This window comes from Numenius arquata, chromosome 20 (assembly GCF_964106895.1).
Source record: "Numenius arquata chromosome 20, bNumArq3.hap1.1, whole genome shotgun sequence".
Classification (NCBI taxonomy): Eukaryota; Metazoa; Chordata; class Aves; order Charadriiformes; family Scolopacidae; genus Numenius; species Numenius arquata.
The window spans coordinates 4,705,329-4,729,564 of NC_133595.1; the positions used below are offsets into that span (position 1 = coordinate 4,705,329).

A 24,236-nucleotide genomic window follows, 5' to 3' on the forward strand; every position below is an offset into this window, starting at 1 on the left:
TTATGGAGCAAAGTTGTGCGGCCGCAGGAGCTCTGCAAGCGGAGCCTGGAGACAGCACCGCAAGGGAGGGAACACAAGCTGTAACTGTCTGTCTCTCCCCACGGGGGAGCAGTGGTTTGGATGGGTGCCGTAGGGTTTTCTCATTGATGAGCATCCAAAGAGCTCCAAATCCTGTGTTATTTTCCTCTAATATCAAAACTACTGTTTGAGCGTTGGGCTTCTGTTCTCCTTTTGCATTTCATTTTTAGCATTTCAGGAGGATCCCTGCCAACCTTACTTTATTCCAGGATTGTGGCAAATTTTCTCTATATTCCACTAAGTTTGGGTGCTTGGTCTCCATAAATCTGGCTCTTCAAAAATAACTCGAAGAATTACAAAAGGAGACATCAAGTCGTTAGAGGACAGTGGTGGAACCTTGTAAAAGCATCATCCCAGAGAGCGGGCGAGGCAGAGGTTTGATGCACAGACACGGTGCGGTGCTTACCCGCCCTCGGCCGTGTGCGTTACTCCTGCGCCTTAACGGGGGGAAGCATCACATGACCTGTTTTTCTGGGGGAAAATACAAGCACCAGAGTCATCCGATGGCGTGTGGAGCAGCGGCACCGTGCTGGGGGAGAACCGGCTCCTTATGGTAATGGAGTTTTTGTTTGACTGGATGTAAGAGAGACCGGCATCTTTCTACTCCCGATTTAAACTGACAGCCAGCACCCTCCTTACCCTGTGAAGCGTGAGGCTCTGTCATCTGGTACAGGAAAGAAAAATTACACTTATAATACTTAAAACGGCCAAAAAAATACACCTGATGGTCTGCTCTCGTAATTTATTGACTGGTTCAGTTTCAAAATATTATAATTGCATATTCATAATACTATATTTACAATTGCAAATACGAATTCACCGGTTTAAGATTAATTTTAAAGCCGAGCCCACTATCTGCTGTTCAGTTTAAGAAAACAGTGAGGAGTATTTTAGACTCGGGGGAGCCACATCAGTGAAAGCAATTTATAGTGTATTGAGGAGAGCTCGTCTTCCAGAGAGGAGAGTACCCAAAGGCTACAGGGAGTTTCTTTTAGTCTAATCTCTAGAAGCAGCAGGAATTCTAAAAACAGTTACTTGCTGCAGTAACTGCAGTAAGCGGTTACACTTTCAGTATTACTGTTAAACAATATGCTGAAGAACTGTTAGAGGAATGTATTAATAAATAATTTGGGTGACGTGGAAGGGTACTTGCCATTCTGTCCTGAAATGTTCTGGCCACTTCCCAGTCACTGAAAAGTGTAGAAAAAGGGGATCTCCGAGGGTTATATACAGCTAAAATGAGTTGTCTTCTATAACTGCTCCTATAGAACAGGTGCTCTGAGAGACAACCTGGTTTATATCAATATACACAAACCAGTACAGAACAGACTCTACAGGATAACGTCTTTTATGAAAAGAACCAGTAAGTACTTGAAATCAGAATTTACATTAGCAACAGCCTGACACCAAATCATAATCCGCCTGTATCTGTTTGTATGTAAAGGTAAGGAGGGAACAAACACCTTGCCAAAGGTGGTTCATACTCCATTCCCTGACCAAACCTCGGATTACCTGCTGCTGCTCACTTCTGCTGAGGGTAGGAGTTACTGGTTTTAAGGCAGTGGTAACTTAGCTGTGCAGCTGGTAAAGAACAAATATATTTGAACTTGTCCTCTTAAAAACAGAAGTGGACTTCAAGAGCCAGTATAGGGCAGTATTATTTTAATTTTCATAGAATCATAGAATTCTCTAGGTTGGAAGGGACCTTTAAGATCATCTAGTCCAACCATCAACCTAACTCTGATAAAAAACCATGTCGGTAAGCACTAAAGTAGTTTTAAAGTACTTTACTAAAGTAATTTTAAAGTACTATAAAGATCTGAAAGTCGGGAAAGCATCGTACCTATGTGCTGGATGCAAAAATATGGTCAAATCAAATTTATTCCGTGACAGGGAAGACTTGGTAAGAATAAACAGGCCAGTTCACTCTCTGTCCTAAACTCACTGCTTTTGTGGGAATTTTAAACCAGACGTGAAAGCTGAATTTAGGAGAGAGCAATCCATCGTGCGACAATACACACATCCCTTGCCTGTGTGGGTTCTTTTACCTGCCTAAATAAGAGTAAGTAAAAGAGTTTAAAATTTAAACAATTCTGTGAGTAAAAGGACACTGCTCAACCTAGTTAAGGACACACAACTCAAATACAGGATTCAGCTTCGGGGGTGTGCTGAAAATTAGACCATGCTGTTCTTTAAAAGGCAGGAGTGACAGCACCTCCGTGGGAACCCGATGTGGTGCAGAACACGGGGAGATGGAGGGAAGCACCCCAGGGAACTGCTAAAGGTACTAACCAGCTACTCCACCTATTTTCCAGCAGGACCTGTGGGCTGCAGCTGCGCTCACGGGAGGCACCGAGCGGCAGCAGTGGCTCATGTTCACCTGTCCCTGTGCAACACCAGTGCTCACAACGGCTCCCCAGGTAAGGGCACCAGGCTGGAGACACAAACATGACACACGAGTAGGAACACGTGATTGATTACAGCACCTTGTGGGAGAGGGGACAGATTCTGCTCGGGAGGGCGATGGAGGCGGCAGTGAGAGCAGGAGGCGGCTGGAGCAGACTGTCCTCATTTAAGTACCGGCAGGGATGACCACAGCTTGCTCTTTGGCTGAACCCCCCCCACAGACACACCAGCTCTAATAACAGACAGAGAGTCACGTACCATGGTTGAGAGGAGGAAGAGTGTGGAAAGGAACAGGGAACAAATTCCTAAGATCAGTGCCGAGAGGCAACTGAGTGTAAGTGTGTGTTTCAGCGTTAAACCCACTCATCTGGCACCCCTCTACCCTTGCACGGGGGAGAGCAGACCGGCCAAGTAGCTCAGGCACAGAACGGTACCATCTGTCCCAGCTGACACAGGAATTGCAGTGCTGTATCCCAGGGACTACGCAGGCGCAGGCCAGTGCCCTGCACGCACGTGTTACGGGGAAACCAGGTGGCAACCTAGCTCCAAAGCACCCCGGCAGGAGGTATGTGTAACAACCAACGTTACGTGCCAGTTTTGAAAAATGCAATCTTACTGTTTTCAGGCTTAAAAACAGTATGAACGCAGAATTTCTTGAGGCTCAACTAAAGTCTGACTTAGGAAAGCAAAGAAAAATACCCAACCCATTGGCCAATCCAAGCCTGTTCTTGTGGCATCAGGTTTTTTGACAGCAATAGCTGGGTTCCAGTTCAGTTTCAGAGGAACACTTTGGCCTCTGTAGCAGAGAGAGCAATACAACAGCATGGAGAGTTCACCCTGTCACAACACAGAGTAAAACAAATCATCCACGTCAGCTTCAGCGGTGATTCAAACTGACCTACCTTGGTCACACCGAAACAGGGCAGGAGGAGCAACCACACGGTGAAGTTAATGCCTCTGGGCTGTAATGGTGGGGACCTAGAAGATGGGCTAAAGGATAAGAGCTACAGGGACAGTAGGTTCTCAGTGTTCAGCTAAATTTTCAAGAAAACAGAAATAGACACATTAACACACTGGAAGGATGTTACCACTGCCTGAACTCTTCCATTAGGAGATGTATTTGAAGCTTTACAGGTTCTTAGGGATACAGAACATCTACCTACCTTTCACTGTATGCAGTAATTTTATTGCCTCACGTCTCTCCCTTGTCCCCCCAAAGACCTACAGCAGACATGGGTGTGTGGCTGGTGACAGTCCAACAATTTTTCAGTCCTGCAGAAATGTTTGATCTCTGGGTGTGGGATCTTCAACAGAGCAACATTCACCAGTCTTTAGAAACCCATCTGCAACTGCTGGACTCAGCACAGGCATTACATTCTCCCAGAGAAAGTGTGCAGGCTGATGTTCCTCTACTGTCTGTTGTCTTTGGATACGTTGTGTGCCAGCCAGTTCACTTTGGTTTTCCAGCTCTCTCGCAGGGCTTCGTTAAACTTCAGTCTGAAGTGCTTCAGTGCCTCCTCATCCGTCTTCCCAAGAGCCAGGGAATCCTGAAGGAAAGGGGCAGAAATTGGTGCAGGCTCACTGAAAGTGCAACTGACCAATTAACTGTTCAACTACTAAGGTGTTTACTAAGAAATTACTCCATTGAAAGGAGCACCAAGTAGGAAACGAGTAGCCATTAATTGTTTTAGATAGTTACGGTAGTTGCACAAGGTTTTTTCATTCTGATGAATACAGGTGTCCTACTCCTGTGTTGGGAGTAAGGGAACAGCAGGGTTTTTAGTGCTCTTGTACAAAGCTGCTGTCTCTCAGTTCAAAGGAAGCTGGGAACAGGAAATGATACACAACCAAAGTGCTGTCCCCTTCCCTGTGAGCTGGCTCTACACGGTACCTACTGTCTTTCTGCTGCAGAATCTGAACTTATTTCCTGAGCACCAGTATCTGGCATTTCTGATGTCCTGCATGTGAACGGTGAGTGTCTACTCATGATTTTTGGAGATCGTTTGATTCAAAGAATATGCCTGTCCCCCCTGAACTCCTCCTCGCTGAGCTACAAAACCAGGTATTCAGTTGTAACCCTATCTGGGCTCTGCTTCTCTTACCTTTAGATACTGAATGTCTTTAGAGCAGCTGAGTTCTGGCAGGCCAGCAGCTTTCATCAGTGCAAACAAGTGCAGGAAGAGAAGACCATGACGCCTCAGGATCATATAGGCTTTTTCACAATAACCCCTGAATCTGTTCAGAAAGGAAGATGAGGCAAAGGAATGAAGACTGTAAACTGTACCTTTTTTTCAGCAAGACCAGGTATTAGTCTGAACCGTGGTGTCCGCATCGATAACTACCAAGCTCCTCCACCTTCTCTAACAAGTAGATAATAATTTATTTGCTTTCACGTGTATAGACGGCTACAGGCTACGTATCAATGGGGGAAATAACTTACGAAAATTCAGAGCTTAAAAAGCTTAAGTCAAGTTTAACAGCTAACATTTACCTTTCAAACTTCTCATTGTTGTTAGTTTTGCCTTGCTGGATGACATGCACAAAGTCGTAGGTTAAGATGAAAGGAACTCGCTCTCTATTAATACCAAATTTAGTCTTGAAGTTCCCCAAAAAGTGACCAAAATCAATATGGAACAGCTGAAAATAAGGAAGGAAAAAAAAAACATTTTCAGAATAGTATCTATTTTAGGTGATCAGTATTGAGTTCTCTTCACAGTTACTGTATTCAAGAGATACTGGCCACAGGATTTTGGGAGGGAGAAAAATGACCTCTTCCACAGCACTCCTTTGGCAAAAGAGGCAACATTTACTTGCCAAGATATTCTCCAGTGTAATTAGATGTTGGATAGGACAGAGAAGGGACTTACCTCTTCAATACTTTGTATATCTGAAGAATTTTCTGGGTTTTTTTTTTTTGTAAAGCCTTAGTGTGTCACTAGTAGAAGCAAAAACAGAACTAAAACGGGCAGCCTGCAGTCCTGGCCAGCGTGTGGAAAGAAGATGTCCTTGTCTGAAGTTGCTACAAAATATTACTTGCTCAGGTAAGGTGGGCTTTTTTCCCCCCTTTTTTTTTTTTTTTTTTTTTTTAATACCAAGCACAGTGAAGTGGTCGCGCCACTAGTGCAGTGATGGGAAGAGGATGATGTGCAGAACCTTGCACGCTGGCAGTTTTGCAGAGCCTCTGGAAAAACCCAGACAAACCCCAAGGCTGTAACCGCGGGGCATCAGCTCCCCCAAGTGGGCAAACCACCGAGCGGCCTCTGCTCTGCAGAGCAGTTCTGTGACCTCCCTCCCTGCCCAGCAGCTTTTATAACGGGGAAAAGAATCTGTCCTAGATAGGGGCTGCTGCTCTCACAGCCCAGGGAGGGAGGGTAGTCTCTTGTTAGCAAACGACACCGTATCTCTGTCCCTGCTGTGACCAAAAAAAAGGCACCACTAGGTTTCTTTGACCGTGACTGCTTGATTTATAGGAATAAGAGGTAGAGGAGTGGGATGCTACACAGAGAGTGCACAGGCAGGGAATTGTGCATATCTGAGAGAGATGAACCTCAAAACACCAGCAAACAATTTCTCACTTTCAAATATTAACTGCCAAGCTGACTTCACTGGCCCTGCAGGAGACTTACCTTGCACTGTCTAGCACAGGGCTGTTTTATGGCTTTGTAGAATTACAGTTACACAAGAAATGTAACTCAGGCTTCCCCCTTTACCAAAATATTGCTGATGTAATTTAGTACGTGTCCTGTTATCAAAGGGATTTTCTTTTTCCTAGTTTTGCCCTCTATCTTCCAAACAGCGTATGAGAAGATACAAACTCTGGTAGCTATTCTTGCAGAATCGAGAAGCAAAGGAATCAGTACAGGTATCAATGTGAAATCAGAACCATGCTGAACACTTGCATGCATTAAAAAAAAACAGCAAACAAACACTACAACATTTTTTTCTAGGAGCTACAAGCGATTTGTGACTCTGCTGAAGCCAAGTAAGTCTTCAGACTGATGAGCCCGGTGTTTGTGTCTGCAGACAATTTTAGGTCTGAACGCTATGAATTGCTCCACTGTAATTTCAAAGTGGGTATTATCAGTGGCGGCTGATGGCAGTGATGCTCACAGAACTGTAATTCAAATTATAGAACTGTATTTACCCTCTTAATGAGAGAAGCTATTGAGAATATTTGTCCAGTCTGCCTCTCGGCTGGAAGGTGAGGTACATTCCTCAGCAGAGGGATTGCATGGGGACATATCTGGCCATTGCTAAGTAGCATTCCTGCCCCTCTTCCAGCACGTCACAGCAGCAGTGATTCCCATACCTGGCCAGTCTCCCGGATCATGATGTTATCACTGTGCCGGTCGCCTATCCCCAGCACGTAGGTCGCCACGCAGTACCCAGCACAGGACAGAGTGAACTCCTCTATAGCTTGTTCTAATGCGTCACTGAAGAGGGCGAGAAAAAATTTGGAAGAGAATTTTACTTGGAACACCAGTACTTCACCACTGGGAAAGCTGTTTTTATAACCTGCAGGAAAAGGTATGGGGATGACATGTTTAGATTTCTGGCAGTACAGGCTTTACTCCCATCCAGGCTTTACAAAAACTAGCGGCAATAACAGCTATCTGCAATTGGAGAGGTCTGGGTACGGTTGTGTCCACAGTCTCAATGAAAATGGTTTAGTCTCAACTAAATTAATTCATTTCTAGATCTCCACAGATCCAAAACACGAAGTAGGCTCCTAGAATGCCTCCTGTTGGTGCCCTGCTACATCAGAGTAGCACCGATGCCCTGCTGCTCCCTGTTTCTGTATCTAGTAAAACCCCCAGCTACACACTTTTCTGATGCTTTCTTTTTTCACCTCCCAGTTTTGGCATGACTCCTTCTGCCCCTCTTCCAGCTGCCACCACACTGACTATCTATCTCTGGAGAAGGTAGCAGGACCGAGGGGAAGATTAAGGTTTGGATCCAGCCTGTGGACAGTGCTACCTTAAGCTATGAAAGATCAAAAAAGCTTGCAAACAGTAACCCAGATGCCTCCATTTCAGCTCCAGACCCACACGATGCCTCCCGGTGTGTCAGGCAGCGAAGCAGCCACAGATAGTGTGGGACAGCTTGGAAATAAGCATAACTGAAGGAAAAAAATTGAGTAAAGCAGAAGAAACGCCTCTAGCTGGAAGGAAGCCGTAAAGCAGCACCGAGTACAAGGTAAGCCCACTCACCCGGGGTTCTTGGATTTCAGCCAGTTCAGCAGCGCGTCCTTGTTGAAGGCGGCGGTGGCCACCATGTTGCTCTTGTTCAGCTGGATGTTGGCGATGGTGTCCGAATGCATGACTACCTCGATCAGCCCAGTCTTGTCTCCTGTGGAGAGGCAGCCATAAGGGGTCATCCTGCAGAGATGAAAGAAACCCTTCCACTGAAATCTCACCCAGAATGGCGTTGTGTTGACTTTCAGATTTTGTCTGCCAGATCTACTCTGCACTTCTACTCCTCAGTACCACCCAACCCCACCAGCTGCCTACAGAATACTGACAGACCTGTTGGGGATAAAATAAGCTTGCAGACAAAATGGCCTCACCGCATACATTTTATCATTGCAGTAGGACGTCACCCACCTCAGGTCCAGGCCCTCCTGCTTCCACAGGATGTCCATCAACTGGATCATCTGCAGAGTCAGCATGTCCTGACGAAGATCTGTGCAGCATTACAAATGAAAAAAGGGTTATAAGTATCTTCCATTCTCCCCTCCTCTCATGCTCTTGCAAGCAGCACTTGTTCTGCCCCTGAAGCAGGCTTGTAGACGGGCCTTTGCCATGTTGTCACTTGCTGTGTCTAGCTAGTGAAGAACATCAGAGTGATATATACTGGTGCAGTGATAGTGTAAAGCCACCACACCAGATACCTTAACTCAGACATGGTTATACTGATGGAGGTACACCCTATTTCGCTTTGCCAAAGCTCCTCCTGGAGCACCCCATGTAGCACTTTAGAAAACATCTGTCTGGACATGACGGTGAACAGCAGCCACTCCAGCCCTACGGAGCTTGGACTGCTGTAGTTCTTCCAGACCTCACATCAGGGTCCTTTTTCCTGTGCATGGGGTATCCAGCTACTACTGTGCTAAAACCTTGATGAAGAGGGCATCAAGTAAAACAAATAGGAGAATTTATTATATCTTCAGATTACTGTCAAAAAATTCAAACACGTTGATGGCCCTCATTTACACAAAATCTGAATGGTCCATATATAGGGCCCACTCACCACAATAAATATTTGAGACTATTTATGCTTGCGAAGACATAACCTTTAAAGACTTACCATCTCCATTTTTAAAAATAATACCCACTCCTCCTCCACCTGTCTCTTCATTATTAAACACAATCCATAAAGGTTTCATTTTGGAGTCCATAAAGGTGCATTGATCCACACTAGAGGAAACAAAAATATTGCCATCAGAGTTTCCATCTATTAAAAGAGTGGCCATCTACGCTGCAAATTCAACAGCATCAACAGTGCCAACAGACTGGTGACTTCAATGAGAAAAAAGGACCTTGGTAGCCTGGCTCTACTGTTGGACAAAGCTGATGGCAGAAATTAAGAGCCACAGCTATTTTCCTTACCAGACTTCAGCGAGGATGATGTTGGGGTTCAGGGGGGACTGGAGGTGGGAAAGTGCTTCAAGGTAAGTTTCCTGCTTCATGCACACATGCATCATCTCCTTGGTTTGAGGCTTGGTGGCCTTCTGAGAACTCGCTTTAACAAAGTCATTCAGGGCTTTCATCTTGTTGAGTGCTTCTCCCTGAAAAAAGGGATGGGTGGAACAGGGTTAACAAATAGGAAATGCCTGGAGAAAGTTAAAAAACTATTAAAATTTCTTGTGAAATGTAAACCATGGTTTTATCTTTTACCTTCTCTTCAACTTATAGCAATTTCACACTGTTATGGTTTGAGAAAACCCATAACAATTTATTGTTGTTTAGACAATTATTCTATCACCCAATGACCCCTTCCCACCCGTAAACGGGAATGGGGGAACACAAAGAAACACGAGGGTTGGAATATAAATAGATTTAACAGAATAAGACTAAATAATTAACAGCAATACTGAAGAATCAATATTAATATTGTTGATATAAGATATACAAGAATTATACTCAGCCAATTCTATCAGCAGGAAGCTGTGCACTCCCAGCAGTGGACAGCAAATGTCAGACACTGCGAGTGCAACGGCTTCAGGAGGAAAGGAAGGGCTCAGAGTCCGGCACCGGGGCAAGGAGTTGTCTGGACCACCGCCATCAAGGAAGAGGGAACTATGCAGCAAACTTTTCTAATTTATATTGAATGTGATGTTCATGGCACAAAATAATCCTGTTGGCAGCTTGGGTCAAATGCCCAGGCCTGGCTTCTCCTCATCCCTGCACCTGGCAAGGCTCGAAAATACCGAGACCTTGAATCCCACAGAGCCTGGCTGGCTATAAAGTAAATATTTTCATGAATTTAGACACTAGAGTCTTCTAAGAGTGCAGTTTTCCCCAGCATTAGACGAAAAGTTAGTCCTGTGTTGCTCAACCCAGGACACACACATTGCAACAAAACAAGTATAGTAGTGTATCTGCTTGAGGGAGATCTATAATCAATTATGGATATTCTGCTGGGCACAAATGCATTGCAAGGTAATGGCTGCAGTCCCAAATACCAGGAAAAATGCACATTATCAAGTACCAAAAGCAAGAAATGAGGTGCACTGACTAGAAAAGTCAAAGACGTATGAGACACATAGCCCCTGCCCTTTGGTGCTTTGGGGGAGTTCTGGTTATGCAAAAGCACCACTCAGTATTGAAAAGAGAAGCAGCACTGGTTTGTGGGCACATCTTAGATACGGCTTCATGCATACACGAGTGAGTCCCTCACGTCCCAATTAGGTACAGTGATCCTTGATAGGTAACAGAGCAGCTCTAGAGAGGATTACCTCCACACAGCAACTGAAGGAGAGTGCACTGCTCTGAATCAGCCACCCAATTGCGATCAGCTCCTACTAAATGGTAACTCATTCAACTCTTCTAATAACAGCAGTGGCCTTTGAACATTTCAAACCATTCTAGACACATAGTGTAGTTTGGGACATGTGTGGGTGAGTAAGAGATTAGCAAAGTCACATGTGATGGGGAACTCCAGGCTCTTAACAGGATATGCCAAAACCAATATAGCAGTTAAAAGGCTTTTTTTGTATTGCTGATAACATTAAGTTGGAAAAGCAAATGGCTAAGAACCAGCTCCAAGCAAGAGGGAAGTCAGCCTTAAGGCTAAAACATAATTTTTACCTGTTTCATCAAAACTTTCATATGGTGGGTGCTGCCTCTGCAGTACGCTTCCAGGATCAGGCCAAACCTCAAGGCAACGGCAGGAACATGCATCTCTGACCTAGGGAAGAAGGGAGGTTAAAGCAATTCTGACTCACCACAGAGAGTGACTAATTCTCCCATTCATGCCAACACAAGAGGGGGTGGGGGGAAGAGGAGGGTGCAGGGTATCAGCTGCTGCTTAAATTATTTCTATAATAATTATATAATATAATAATTATAATAGTTTCTATAATTTCCCTGGGGAGGGAAAAAAAAAAAAAAAATTCACCCACCCCAGAAGGTGATGTAGAAAAACCCTTACTTGAAGTGATGAGACATCTTTCTGGATTAATAAATGGATAAATTGCTAACCACGCCTTTGAGAACATTCCTTAAGGAGCAAGAACAGCTCAGAACCTATGGCTCAGGGCTGGCTGGTGGCCATGGATATTTGAAGTAAATTTCAACTCAAAGGCGTAAGTATACATACATAAATATAAATTCTTAAAACAGAACTTAATGCAACCCCCACCACAATAAGAAAAAAACAAAAACAAACAAAGATTTTGCGTCCTCCTGGAATATCCCTTATTCAGTCTCCTGAATAAAAAGCAGTGGTTCCTGGGTTTTAGTAATCACAGCAAGGAAATCCCACCAATGCTTTGATGAAAGACACAAGCTAAAGGACAGCCAATAGCCTTTAAATAAATCCCCTGGCATCTACGCATACAGACATGCTCGCTGTCTCGCTTCACAGAGCAATGAGGAAACCAGTAAACGCTGGTTTCACTCGAGAACTGAGAAAAAGCCCAAAACATTTGCTCTTTACCTCAGATGCCAGAAGAGGAAGTGGCCGATCTTGCGGTTGGATAACGCCCTGTCCAGCAGGAACTTGGTTAATTCACAGTCTAAATAGGATTCATACTTGAGCACCTGGACAAGCTGTAGCAGGTACTGGAACAATTCATGATCTCTGTGGACCGAAAGGAAAAATAAAAGACACCCTTATCTTTACTGCAGAAGTGTACTTGCAAAAGCTGTAAAGACAAGACTGTCAGCCTTGTTCACAGTCCCCCTCAGCAGCCCTAAACATAAATAGAAAGGGCCTCTGCATATCCCTTGTGGATAACACTTACGTCAGCTTTTTTAATGAGTTGATAGCAAAGGAACCAACATAACGGTCGGGAAAGCTAAAATCCAGCAGCTCCAAAGCATTCAGGACAGGCAACTCCGGCCAGCTCTGAAGCAGGGAAATCATCTGTAAGGGCAAAAAAAATAACCAAAATGGAACAAGGTTTTTATGACAATGGATAGAGATCTAAAATTCTACTGATGGAAGAGCAGCTCCTTTGTGGTGGGCAAACCCTCTACCTTAGTCATTATTTATAGATGCCTCAGAGCAAGTTTGCAGGCACCAGGTCAAAAACCATCCATCTAAACTTTCTAGAAGGGTGACAGGAGGAGCCATCCAAGTCCACAGCAGGGTTACCATTCGCTGTACCACAATTAGTGGAATAAGTTCTTTGGGAAAAGCACTTTTCTGCAGCATAATATAATGTAGACTAGCAAGGGACCTTTAAAAGATCCTGTCACAGCTCTCGAAGTAAGGAGGGATGAGCAGCACCGAGACCATCCGTAACTGACATTCTGAGTGGAAGAGATTCACTGACACCCTGAGGTAGCTTGTGCTGGTCTCTCACCATCAGTTAAGAATATCCAATCCAGATCCTATTTCTGCTATGAATTAAAAAGACTTTTTCCGGCCTCCAGTTTCCAGAGGGAATAAGCAAGACCTTGTTGGTCAGTAATGAGCCTGGGACAGTGCAGAGCGCCAAACAGAGCCCAGAATAGCCAAACCTCAACTCAGCTGTGTACCACTCGGCATACATTCACAGCTACTGGCTGAGAACAGAAAATCTTCCCCAGCTTCAGAAACCTACCTGCACTGTGAAACATCCCTTGCTAAGCTGGCCTCCCAAACACAACAGGGGAATGCAGGCACTGAAAGATGGATGAAAAAGGCAGCCTTGGCTGCCCACCCCAGCATCCTCACCTGGGCAACATCTTCATGCTTGTTCCATTTGGTGATGATAAGCAGCTTTGCCAAAGCTTGTGGGTATTGGTCACGGATATCATATCTCATCTTCCACACCAGGTCTTTCTCATGCTCGTATAGTTCAGTGTGGCTCCTCCGCTCCAGTATCTCCTTCAGTTGCAGCTTCTGCTCATGGGAATCACAGGAAAGAGCATACACTGGGCTTAGTCTCAACCCAGGGCTTAGTCAATCCAGAGAGACCCTGTAGAATTGGGCATTGACCCAGTTTGGTGAAAAAAGTGAATTGGGGGTACAGTGGAAATACATAACTTGATCTATGAAACCAGGCTTGCACATAGCTGGAAAACTGATGCCAGGAGACTCACCTCCTCGGGATCTTCTAGTGCACCACGGGGTTGTTCTCCATTCCTCCCCAACTCCAGCAGCTGGGACACAAATAAAGAGTCTGAGAAAGGCTCCTCATTACCCTCTGTACTTCTAGCTCACCATCACTTCAGGCATTTATGCTGCTTTAGGGATCAGTCACTTGCCACGTCTGGAGAAGGGAATCCCACCTCTCGCAGCCCAGGTGTAGGTAAATGTACCCAGCAGGACCCCTCTGCTCAGAGGAGTAACCTAACTGCCCGCAGAGCCCCTTCCCTGGTAGTAACAAGGATGAAGGAAGGAGTCCTTCCTCCCAAACAGTTTGTGAATGGGGGCTCTGGGTCACCGAGCTCCTGGCTAACACAAGCCATTCCAGATTCTTAGAACTGGCGTGCATTTGCCAGGCAGACAGCGCTGCCCAAGCCATGACGCACACTGGCACAACGCACCAAAGCTCCCGAGCCAAAACATGCATCATGGGGGAGCATGTGTACATGTCCCTGGCAGAGCAGATCTCCTTTCTTTCCTGTAACAGCCACGTTTCTTCTTCCATTTTAAATGTTTGGCCAGTTGCAGTGACAGATGGAAAATCCCCACACCACACGGCATGTTATCACTCTGTTGAAAGGGAGGGAGTTGTCTACTTTCACTCATTTCCCTTTTTATTTCTCTTCCTTCCTATACAGCCTAATGCTGCCTGCAGTTTAAAGGCAGCTCGGTTAAACCCCTTTCTTAAACAAATGCTCATCTATGAAAGCAGCTTTACCTCAGTAGTTCACAGCTTGCAAAAGTATTCACTCAAAGGTCCTTTAGTTAAAAGTCAAATTTTCAATTAACAATATCTGTTCATCAAGTCTGCTTGTACCCAGTCTCTGTCGACAGCTGCCCAAGAGACAGTGACACCATATGTTCCTGCACCAGCGAAACTGGAGAATTTCTGTGCCCCCAAAACAGCGTCCCTGTCCCCTACCTGCTCAAATGACGGATAATACACAGGATGCGATGCAACGTTGGGGAAGCAGATGACCAAAGCTGCGGCACTTTCTGTGTTGGGGTTGCATTGTACTGTGCCCATGGGGTTCAGAAGTTCCCCTTTCTCATCTGAAAAGCAAAGTACATAAACCCATGAACCCTGTTCTCCTGAAGCTTTGGGCCCAGAAAGCAGAGCACAGACTGCTCCAGCTCTGGTACTGGACATTGCCTGGCCCCAGCAGCCCCCTTCATCTCCCTGACCTCTCACGTGAGAAGTATATATGACATTTTAAGGACAGCAGCAACCTCTTATGTCATACGTGCAATGCCAAGCAAAACAAGGCCTTCATGGCAGGACTCTAGATGCCATCATAATCCAGAGCAGTAATTGCACTGGGCCTGCTAGTCTGAACTGTTACGGCCCCTCCTGCAGCCTCCTGGACAGCAATGCAGAGCCCAGGGCATCGCAGTGGAGACTAAAGATGCAAAACAATACAGTAGCCCTATCTCCAACATACCTGGAAAGGAGGACCACATGTGCAAGCAGCACTCCCCTGTTTTCAGCTGGTCCTTGTAGTCGAAGAGCATGACATTCACCCAGGCGATGGGGCAGTCCTGCAAAGCAAAGAGAGAAGCTCACACGGGTGCTGTAACTGCACAAGCTGGATGAAGGGAAGAAAAGAACTAACAAGAAAGTGAGATATCCCCATACAAAGCAAAGCCCTCACCATAGCCAGGAATAAGAAAATACATTATCTTGATCAAGATATACTATCTTGATCTCTGCAAATTGCCACACAGAATGCTGCAGGCTGGTAACCTTCCATTCACAAGTATGTAGGCACCCCCTCACCAAAGAGCTGCTGTAAAGAATATGCCACCCCAGGTAGCCATGACTGTCTCCTTACCTTTCAAATTCTCCTAAAATCAGAGTACAAGACAGCATCAAATTCAGATATTTGCCAAAACCTGGGGTCTTTTGTGTAGCGCTGAAAGGCACCAAACACTCCTCACAAATATGTCTAAAGCTTCATCACCCAATATTTTGCATGGCTGAAGAACCTCTAAGTTTCTCGTAAGGTCTTGAAACTCTACACTCAATGATATTTGAAGGAGCTATAACATATATACTTCATATATTTCACAGTTTGAGAGGAGGGAGAAGAACCTTAATTTTGAAACGGGGAACACAGAGTCAGGATGACTTCAGAAAACTAGGCAAAGAATGCTACATATAGCTGATAATGGGAAGAAAAGGCTTGGCGCCTTGGTACTATAATAAACACTATCTATAGAAATCAAACTTTACGCTGCAAATCGCCCCTCCATCCCACAAAATAAAACCCAAAAGCTCAACCCAGTCACACAAACCAGTCTCATTTTGGAGGTGGGAGACTCCAGAAAGTAAAGTGACTGGGACACAGCCAAGAAAAGAGAGCCTGTCTCCCTGCTCTAACCCAGTTCCCTGCCACCAGGGCAGACACACATATTTTCCACAAGTGACCTAAGATTTCCTGCACTCAGGTTCCCCAAATGGAACAGTTTACTTCATGTAACAGTCAGCAACAGCAGCATTTCACTCGGCTGCCCAGAAAACACCAAGGCTTAAGCACATGCTAGCACAGAAACCGACTTGCAAAGAGGCCGGGAGGCAAAATTCTAGTGAGACGCACCCACAAACAGTGTAATATTTGAAGGGAACCACAGTGAGACATCATTTTGTTCCACTGAGACATTCTAGAGAATACATCAGGCTTGCTCCGAAGGTACACCAAAGACTTTGTAGAGGTAGCAAAGTCAGCATTTTCCCCTAATGCAACAAAATTAATCACTTCCAAGTGGCCTCTTCGCAAACCTTTGAGTTGATTTGATTAGACTAAGTATCTTCAGTAAAATCCCATTTGAGACATCAGCTTCCAGATCATAGGGAAAAGCCAAACAAAACACCACCAGCAGCAATAACCTTTTCTAACACAGTAAATGACATCAAAACCACAGCACAGAGCCTGCCAAAACACAAGGCAAGATTTTTTGGTGGATAAGGTCCAGCAGAACAACGATTCAGCATTGTAAGGACAGAAATATCTCCTGCATGACTTACAGAAACACTGAAAGCCAGCCCTCTGGGTGACATTAACTCTCTGACTCATCCCAGTCAGTCTGCAAGCACGCCTGTTTTTGTGGTAGCAAATGATTAAGTCCCACCTATCTGCTCTGGACAGTCTGCACAGACAAACAACATGCATGTCATTAGCTTCCCAGTACTGTAAGCAAAGCAAGCAAAAAGATTATTAATCGAAACCAAAAACCAGGGTGCACCCTGACTGTAACCTTCTCTTACCAATCATTTTAAATCAGATCTGGGCACCTTATTCAGAGTCGCAGCATGTGGAAAAAAATCCATTTCTGCAGAGCTCAGCTCCAGCAAATACTGTGATTTTATATCAAGAGCTCCACCTTTCCCCAGTACCTACGAACAAGATCCTCTTACCAACTCAGCTAGCCAGGCTGGTTTTGTTTTGTCAATCAGAATAGCAAGATTTCCTCCTGACTGCTTCAAAACTGAAAATTGTTCCAGTGTGACCACAAAAATGCAGCCTGGGGATGAATCAGATATTCTGTTCAACAAAAGCTTCCAGCAGAAGTTGGAGTTCTGCTATTCTTAAATAAAAACAAAACAAAACACACACACACACCCCCACACACCCCCACCCACCCACCCAAAAAAAAAAACCAACAACAAAAAGGTTGGTGCTGGTCCTGGCCTCAAAATGTTTTCAGTCTGGAGTCTCCAACCCAGGAACTGGTCCACTGGTGCAGGACTGGTGTGTTGCCTGTTGCTCCCCAGACATTAATGCAGTGTAACCCCGAGAACCCTGCTGATGTCAACATGACAAAGCCCCCTGACCCTCGCAGCAGTGAAAAGGAGTTAGCAGGACTGAGACTAAAATCTTCTGTGATCACATTGCTCAGTCCCCCGTTTCTCTACGCTCTAGTAAAGATGGCACGACTAATCCTCACTTTAAAGCACGGTAACAGTGTTTTTATGGCTGCAGAAACAATAATTGACAGAGGAACAAATGCATTTGCTGCTCATAAAGAAAACTCTTCCATGTGCAAAGAGCTAGAGGCGTCACGCTTAAGTTACAACACTGGTAAACCTGCAGTTCAGTTACAGACTGCTCTTAGTTACTGAATTATTAATGGGCTGGAAGTTTTGGAAGAGAGGTGAGGAAAGTGAGAAATAGCACTACATCTCTGATTCAGAAGCTCAAGAGCTTCCAAAGTGATTTAACACTTTCCATCTGCAGTTTGCAGCACCTGCACAGTAACCCTGAAGATTCTGCACTTTTCATTTTACCTCACCTAATGCTTTGCTGTAACCACTGTTTACATTCCTCATTTTCTTCCCCCTTCTTAGCTGTTAATTTGCTCTACGGGGGATTTGCACAAAAGACCTTACCAGAAAGAAGATGCAACACAGAAGATGGTTTAACCTCAATTACAAACCAAGGAAGTTGCGGAACAGCAAGACAGAGACACTAACACATAGGATACCTCTTTATGTGCGTTCAGATGCTGAGTATGTTTCTTAATGGTTTTTCTGAAGAAGAAATTACATTTAAACAATCTCTCCTACAGGCAGTCACTCCTCAGTTTCCTGTTAAATTACTGGCCATAATTTTCTAAGCTCTTTCTTTTAATAAAGTCTTTTTCTGAAAGCAAAGGGCATTTGGTTCAGAATGCTGTCCCGTGCCCACCAGCACTGGCAAGCCATGCTCAGTCCCCCGCTGTCTTTACTTACAGCTTTCTTGGACTTCTTCTTGGTGGAACGTGCCTTCTTTGCCTTCTCGATGACAGCATAGAGGGCAAAGCAGAGCCGTGCCATACGGGGAAGATCACAGATGTTAATATCAAAATCCAGCCTCTGCTTCCACACTGGCTCGGAGCATACATTCACTTCAGAGCTGGATACTGTCTTGCACAGCATCTCATTGCCATGAAAGAGACCTGCCTGCACCACCAGCTGAGGGAAGGAGAAATAAGAGAATACCATGAATCCACAGAGACTTGACCTGTTTGCTGAAGACCCATGATTAGAAGAGGAATGGGACAGGGTATCCACTCCCCTGAACAGGATGTCCTGCTCCTGTCTCTTTCCCAATTCAACAAGACATTAAGTTCCTTAATCTTCCTATTTACTCAACTTCGGTAAGGGCACTTATCTTTTTACTTCGTGAGGACTTGCAAGAGCTGCTTAATCATTGCAAAATAGTTGGGTGATCCACTGGTAAGAGTATTACAGTTTTCATCATGTAAAGCCAGGCAATATAAATATTGCTGGGCAGAAGAAAAAACTATTTCATTGCCTGTTTCTTTATAAAGCCTTGCCCTGCAGAACACCTGTATATGTGATGTATTCTTGCCCTGTTTCCTTCCTTTCCCAAAGGGCAGCCATTCCCCTCCTCCTCACCCGCCTGCTCCCCTTTCATGGCAAACACCCTGCAAACCCCAGGGCGGTTCCGTCTTAACTTCACCAGTCACCACCTTTCCTACCATTCTCTCTTTTCTTCCCCTCCTCTGCATTTTGCCGACTTGCCTGCCCCTCCACACTGCCATCGGGCGATATCGCCACAGGGCAGCAGCTCTGTTCACTACTCAGAAACTGCTGCAGAGGAGTGTTTCTAAGAAGGCATTGCTCATCGCTGGGCTGCTGGCTACCAATGTTCCCTTCCCCTTCCTGTTGTGCTGCAGCGCAGAAACTGCCCAAAGGCTGAATGAAGCATAGTGGGGCATCACATGAGACGGAGCTGTCAGCCCCTGCTTTCCTCACCACACAAACAAGACAGATGCTGCTGGGAAAGCCAAAACACAAAACCAAAACCCCAAACTGAGTCAGTACCTACCTTCATTCTCTCATCTGCATTGACCTTGCTGCCTTGCACCAGCTCAATGTAGAAAGGCTGCTCCAAGGACCAGAGAGAACCATAGTTTGGCTAGAAAGAGAAAAGGGTTCCAATCAGAAATAGATGCCACAAAGACTTCTCCAGCCGCAGCCAGACCTCATCTCTCTTCACATGCTTTTTGCACTGCATTGCTGGCGGGCAGCATGGAGTCTGTGACAACCAGGGAAGTTGTGGAGGGGGCTGGAAGGGTGACTGGAAATTCCCAGCTCTTAGACCCCAGGTAGGAACCTATCCTGAGAGGCAGGGAGACCCAGCTGCTCTTCCCAGGCAAGAGCAGCATCTCCACCAACGGATGAGTTGAGAGTGACCCTGCTGGGTCACTGTCCCCTTTTACCTTTTTCTTAGGGAGCGGGGGGGGCTTGGCAGCCATCTTCGGGGGGCTGGCAATACAGTTGGTTTGCTCATCCCTCATAGCAATGATGGTGGAGCAGTGTACCATGGTCAGGTGGGGCGTCAGGCCTCGGTGCAGGCAGCTGCGAATGTACTGCAAAGAGAGGACAGAGTCAGCACGGACGAAACGGAGCCAGGCAGGCGAGAGCTGTCAAGCAAATCAGAACTGGCTGAAGCAGAAACAGGTGGAAGGAGTAAGGAAAGGACACAGCAGCAATAAAGATTCAGTTTTAGTTTATCTCCTCTTGCTTCATAAACCTGCAACTCACTGGACTCATGTTGCTAGAACCAAGAATATGAAGTGCCTTTTACAGCTGGCATTTCATCAACTGACTCAAACAACTACATTAAGGGAAAACACTGAGAAGGACTCTGCACTCCCAACAGCAGTTTGCCCTGCCACAGGAACGCAGGATTAATTGCCCAACTTTCGGGAGAAGAGACCCCAGCCCACCATCCAAGCAAAAAGACATTTCCAGAACCATAATCTATAAATGTACACAGCACTTAGTTACACAGCACTTAGTACCCAGGAACGGGCTTAGATCACTAGCCCCCAAAACCAAAGTACCCCTTGCCCTGAGTAGCATCTAGGTCCTACCACTGATGCGTTCCATTCCTGTAAACAGCATTTCCTCCTTGCTGGAGGATAACACATCTCAATCCATCCCCCCCAGGAGGAGGAGGACATATGGCAACAGACTCATTGACAAAGCAAGACAAAAAGCTCACCTGGAACTGGTACAGGGGGTAGTTCCCATAAAGGTATTCACATTTCCCATTCACCTGCAGGGTGTAGTCCTCTGGGTTCTCCACTGTCTCGTGGCGGAAGACAGTAGCCTGCTTCTTGATAGCATAACTCATTAATGTGATGGGGAACTCCTTTGGGGAGATCTGGAAAGTGAAGCTCTCCTGCAATGCCAACAACACAGCATACACTGTCAAACACCAGCACAGGGCTGAAATCAGCACGAGGCGCAGCAGTAGCACAGCGGACAGTTAACAACATTCCTGTTGCCGACAATAAAGAGAAGGATAGGATGCCAGAATTACCCACACACACATTAGCAAGTAAGTAGGGACATCCGCCAAACTGGGCAGCAGCGTGTTTCAGCAGCGCAAGTGCAAGGCTGGGGATCAGAAACTTCAAGTCCAGTTTAAGCAGAATCCACCCGTTTGTGTGGTTGCTAGTGATTAAAAACATTCCCACTGTCATTCCACCAGCAAGGCAGAGGGTGGCTAGGGTCACCATGCTCAAACACACTGCTCTGGAAGGCCCTTCTTCCATTGGAGGGGGGCTCCTGCTTCATGCCCAGGCACAACATGCAAAAAATCACATTAACCACATTAACGAGGGTAGCAGGCAAGAACAGGGGCCCATGGGCAACACAGACCGACACCTGCAAGTGTGAGCTGAGCAGACTCTGGGGCTTCAAAGGGCACAGCATGTATTGGGTTCTGTGCTCCTCTCCTACCCAACCCCAAAAAGCTTTCCATCACATGTACATGCAGGAACCTCAGCTACCAGCTAACCAGGACACCCAATGCATGTTCAGGAAGGGGAACAGCTCTCTTGGCTGGAGGGTCAGTGTCTCCCTCCCAACCATCTCCACAAGCAAAGGGATCTGGAGAATGAAGATGAACACCAAACACATGGAAACACTGTCCACGCACACATTATTCTGTCTCCAAATGCCCAAAGGTTCCCAAAGGGAAAGCACAAACCAGTTAAACATTGTCACAGGAAAGTTTGTGCTTTACCCCGCCAGACTGAAACTTGACGTTGACAAAAATGTTCTTGGTGGGGGTATGTAGAAGACCAGTCCCCAGGCCTTTGGCCATGGGCTCCAGCTGCAAGGGGAAGTTGTACTCCATCCAAGCTGCCCAGGAGAGCTGCTGCCGCTTTGCTGCTCTCTCCTCACAGAACTGGCACATTTTGGTGCGGAAATCATTCACCTCTGGATCCTGCACAGAGTCAAACTCATGTAAACCTAAGCGGAGAGCAACACAGAAAGACAAAATCAGCATCTAAACCCAATGGGGGGAAATCAGCCTTTGATAATCAAGTGTTTGTGGAAACAATCTTCCTAAACACATGCTTAATATTTGGCCAAGAGGAGAAGAGTCAGCCAAGCTACTAGTAATCACTTATTTACTACGTACAATTGCACTGACTCAATTACTATAGCCCTCTGCCAGCAGGAAAGATCACCCTTCTTGGGTCTGCACACACACTGTTCCCTTACCAGATCCACCAGAGACCACACTTATTCATTTCATCTCCTGCATAAGCAGGGCTCCATCATTATTCCACACGCAGCCGGGCTGGATGGGACAGAAGCACATTTCACCTACAGCCCACACCCCTGCCACCCTCCTGCGAGACCAACCATGGGGGAACTGACCTTTTCCAATGAGCAGGCTGATCTGGGAGTTAATCACCTTCTTGACTCTGTCGCCTTCTCGAGCCACGAGCCGCAGTACCGGTAGGAAGGGCTGGATGTCACAAAGCCGCCGTTGCTCATCCTCCAGCTCTTGTTGTTCTGCTGTCTGGTTGATGCACGTGAAGACATAGGCTTCGGGATCACTGAGCATATGGTACAGTGGCTCATACTGAGCATGTTTCCACACCACCTGGGCCAGACCAACAGCAGGGTGAAACTACTGCTGCACTGCCAGAACCTCATCTTCCCCCTACTGCCATCCCATGACCTCGCTCACCCCTTAGGGACGAGAACGCACAGCCAAACCTTCTCCCAGCACTCCTGGACCTACAACCACAGGCTGCTTTTTCAGCCAGGTCTGGTGGCTCCAACTCGTTCTGAACTGCTGGGTAAATTTATTCGCAAATGCCTTTGACTTCCTTTTTTCATGCTTGCCTTTGTTTCAGGCAAAGGAAATCTCTCAACCTCAGTATTGAAATAACCCTCACCTGAATTCCTCACAGTAAGTACCTGCTGACTGCTAGCCTCGTGAAAGAGGAGTATTACTGCCACTGGAACCAAAATTTGGTTAAGTAACTTGCCCCCAGTAACATGGGATCGGTGACAAGCACCAAGAACTCCTCCGAAGCGTTCTCAGCACTATCCAGTTCCCAAAGATCCTTGGCTCCCAGCGGATGACACTTCCACATGACTGTTCATGTTCTATTTCTTCACTCTCATCCTAAGCGCTTGCTATAGGAGACAAAACTCTGGAGCAGATGGGCCTCTGCTCTGACCTAGCCTGTCTGCTGGCTGTGAAACACAGACCTGTAACTTCACAGCAGGAACCAATCAACTCTACTTACAGGCTTTTTGGTCTGTTTCGGGTATTTTTACCTGAAAACTGCAGCATGAGAAAACCTGGAATTATCTGGCACTGTGTTCCTGTCCCTTGTGATCCGTGACTCATCTAGGCCAGGTTGCTGCCGCAGGAGAAAACCTTTTCCACTGTTTTCCTTCACTCTCCCCTACCCACCCAGGGAAACAAGGAAGCAGCTACATTTTGTTTACACAGGGTTTCACTGCAGCATTTTATTCCTTAAATGAAGTACTAAGAAAAATCCTCTCTATCATTATCATTCCCAATTTTCAATATTCAGTTTCTGTGAGGCAAGAGAAGGCTGGGCTGGCATCCCAAATACTTTGAGTCAGTCCAGCATTTGTATTTGACTATTTTGGAGCGAGTTTTCTTACTTGCCTCTGCATACACAAGAGCTTTCATAAAGAAAAATCCAGTGTGGGGACTAGTTGGGTCCAGGTGAGCAGTAATTGAACACACAGTCCACGAACCCTGCACGGCCAACTCAGATCTGCCCTCACTCCACTGTTACTCTGATTCTCCTCCCAAGGTCGAACAAGTACCCAGAGAATTGAGCCCAAGCACCACCACCAGCACCCAGTTTCTGGCAGTCTCAGTGGCTAGACTGCCACTAGTTTCTGGGTAGTCTTAGTGGGTTTAGTGGATTGCAGAGGCTGTCACAAAGAAGAGGGCTCTCACTGTGAGTCACAAGGAACTGCCTCAGAGCAACGCAGAAGAAACCCAACTTGCACTGAGTTAAGACCCAACACATTTCCCCAGGTGCTCCCCAAGAACAGACTCCTCATTCCAGGAGATTGCAGATAAGACATTGGAACATGGCTGTTACCTGCTTGATGGTGCCCAAGCTGGCATTGCAGGACACCGAGAGGTTTAAGTATATGCCTGTGGGCAGCAGAAAGTCCACCTGGATGTTTTGATTTTCCCCCTTGGACCAGAATTCCATAGGGCAGTAAATGCCTGGGGGCATCCTGCTCACTTCTTGGCTACCACCTGCAAGAGAAGGGAAAAAAGTCTGTTGCTGTTGACTATGTAATATCTCCTCAGATCTATGCTGGGCTCTGTATAAAGTTAATGTGCAAAAGGACCCAAAGAAAGGAAGGTTAGCACATCCTCATAGCTCAGGAAAATATGCACTGTAGCCAAATTTCTAGTCCAGTGTCTTCAAGCCACAGAGGCATTCTTGCTATAGAATTTGCTTCTATTTCAATACAACCCTTTCTTAATCTCTTTTAGACTGCGATTAACATCTACATCTGTATTTGGCAAAGAAATTAAAGAATTATCGTCACTTGAGAACAAAGGCACTTGTCCCAGTAGCTCATCTATGACCAAGCAGCCAACAGAAACACCGAGTCCCTACCCCTGGCTGTG

The 24,236-nt window shown here is 46.0% G+C and overlaps 1 protein-coding gene across 4 annotated transcripts; it reads right to left on the bottom strand.

The window, feature by feature from the left end:
- Nucleotides 1-805: 805 nt before the first annotated feature.
- PIK3CD (phosphatidylinositol-4,5-bisphosphate 3-kinase catalytic subunit delta) lies at nt 806-23,832 on the bottom strand. Of its 4 annotated transcripts, none has more exons than XM_074161536.1 (22): nt 23,692-23,832; nt 21,968-22,196; nt 21,324-21,553; nt 20,295-20,474; nt 19,507-19,572; nt 19,113-19,202; nt 18,011-18,232; nt 14,724-14,820; nt 14,204-14,334; nt 13,236-13,295; nt 12,868-13,038; nt 11,951-12,072; nt 11,644-11,787; nt 10,794-10,893; nt 9,093-9,271; nt 8,791-8,900; nt 8,088-8,166; nt 7,695-7,862; nt 6,794-6,917; nt 4,976-5,121; nt 4,587-4,719; nt 806-4,031 (listed from the first exon to the last, which is right to left on the bottom strand). In XM_074161536.1, the coding sequence occupies exons 1-22, from the start codon at nt 23,830-23,832 to the stop codon at nt 3,894-3,896; spliced, it is 3,060 nt and encodes a 1,019-aa protein (XP_074017637.1). In that variant the 3' UTR covers nt 806-3,893. The 4 variants fall into 4 exon arrangements, with proteins under 4 accessions (XP_074017637.1, XP_074017636.1, XP_074017634.1 ...); XM_074161535.1 differs by having other exon boundaries at nt 12,868-13,035; nt 19,507-19,656; XM_074161533.1 differs by having other exon boundaries at nt 19,507-19,656.
- Between the last annotated feature and the right edge of the window lie 404 nt (nt 23,833-24,236).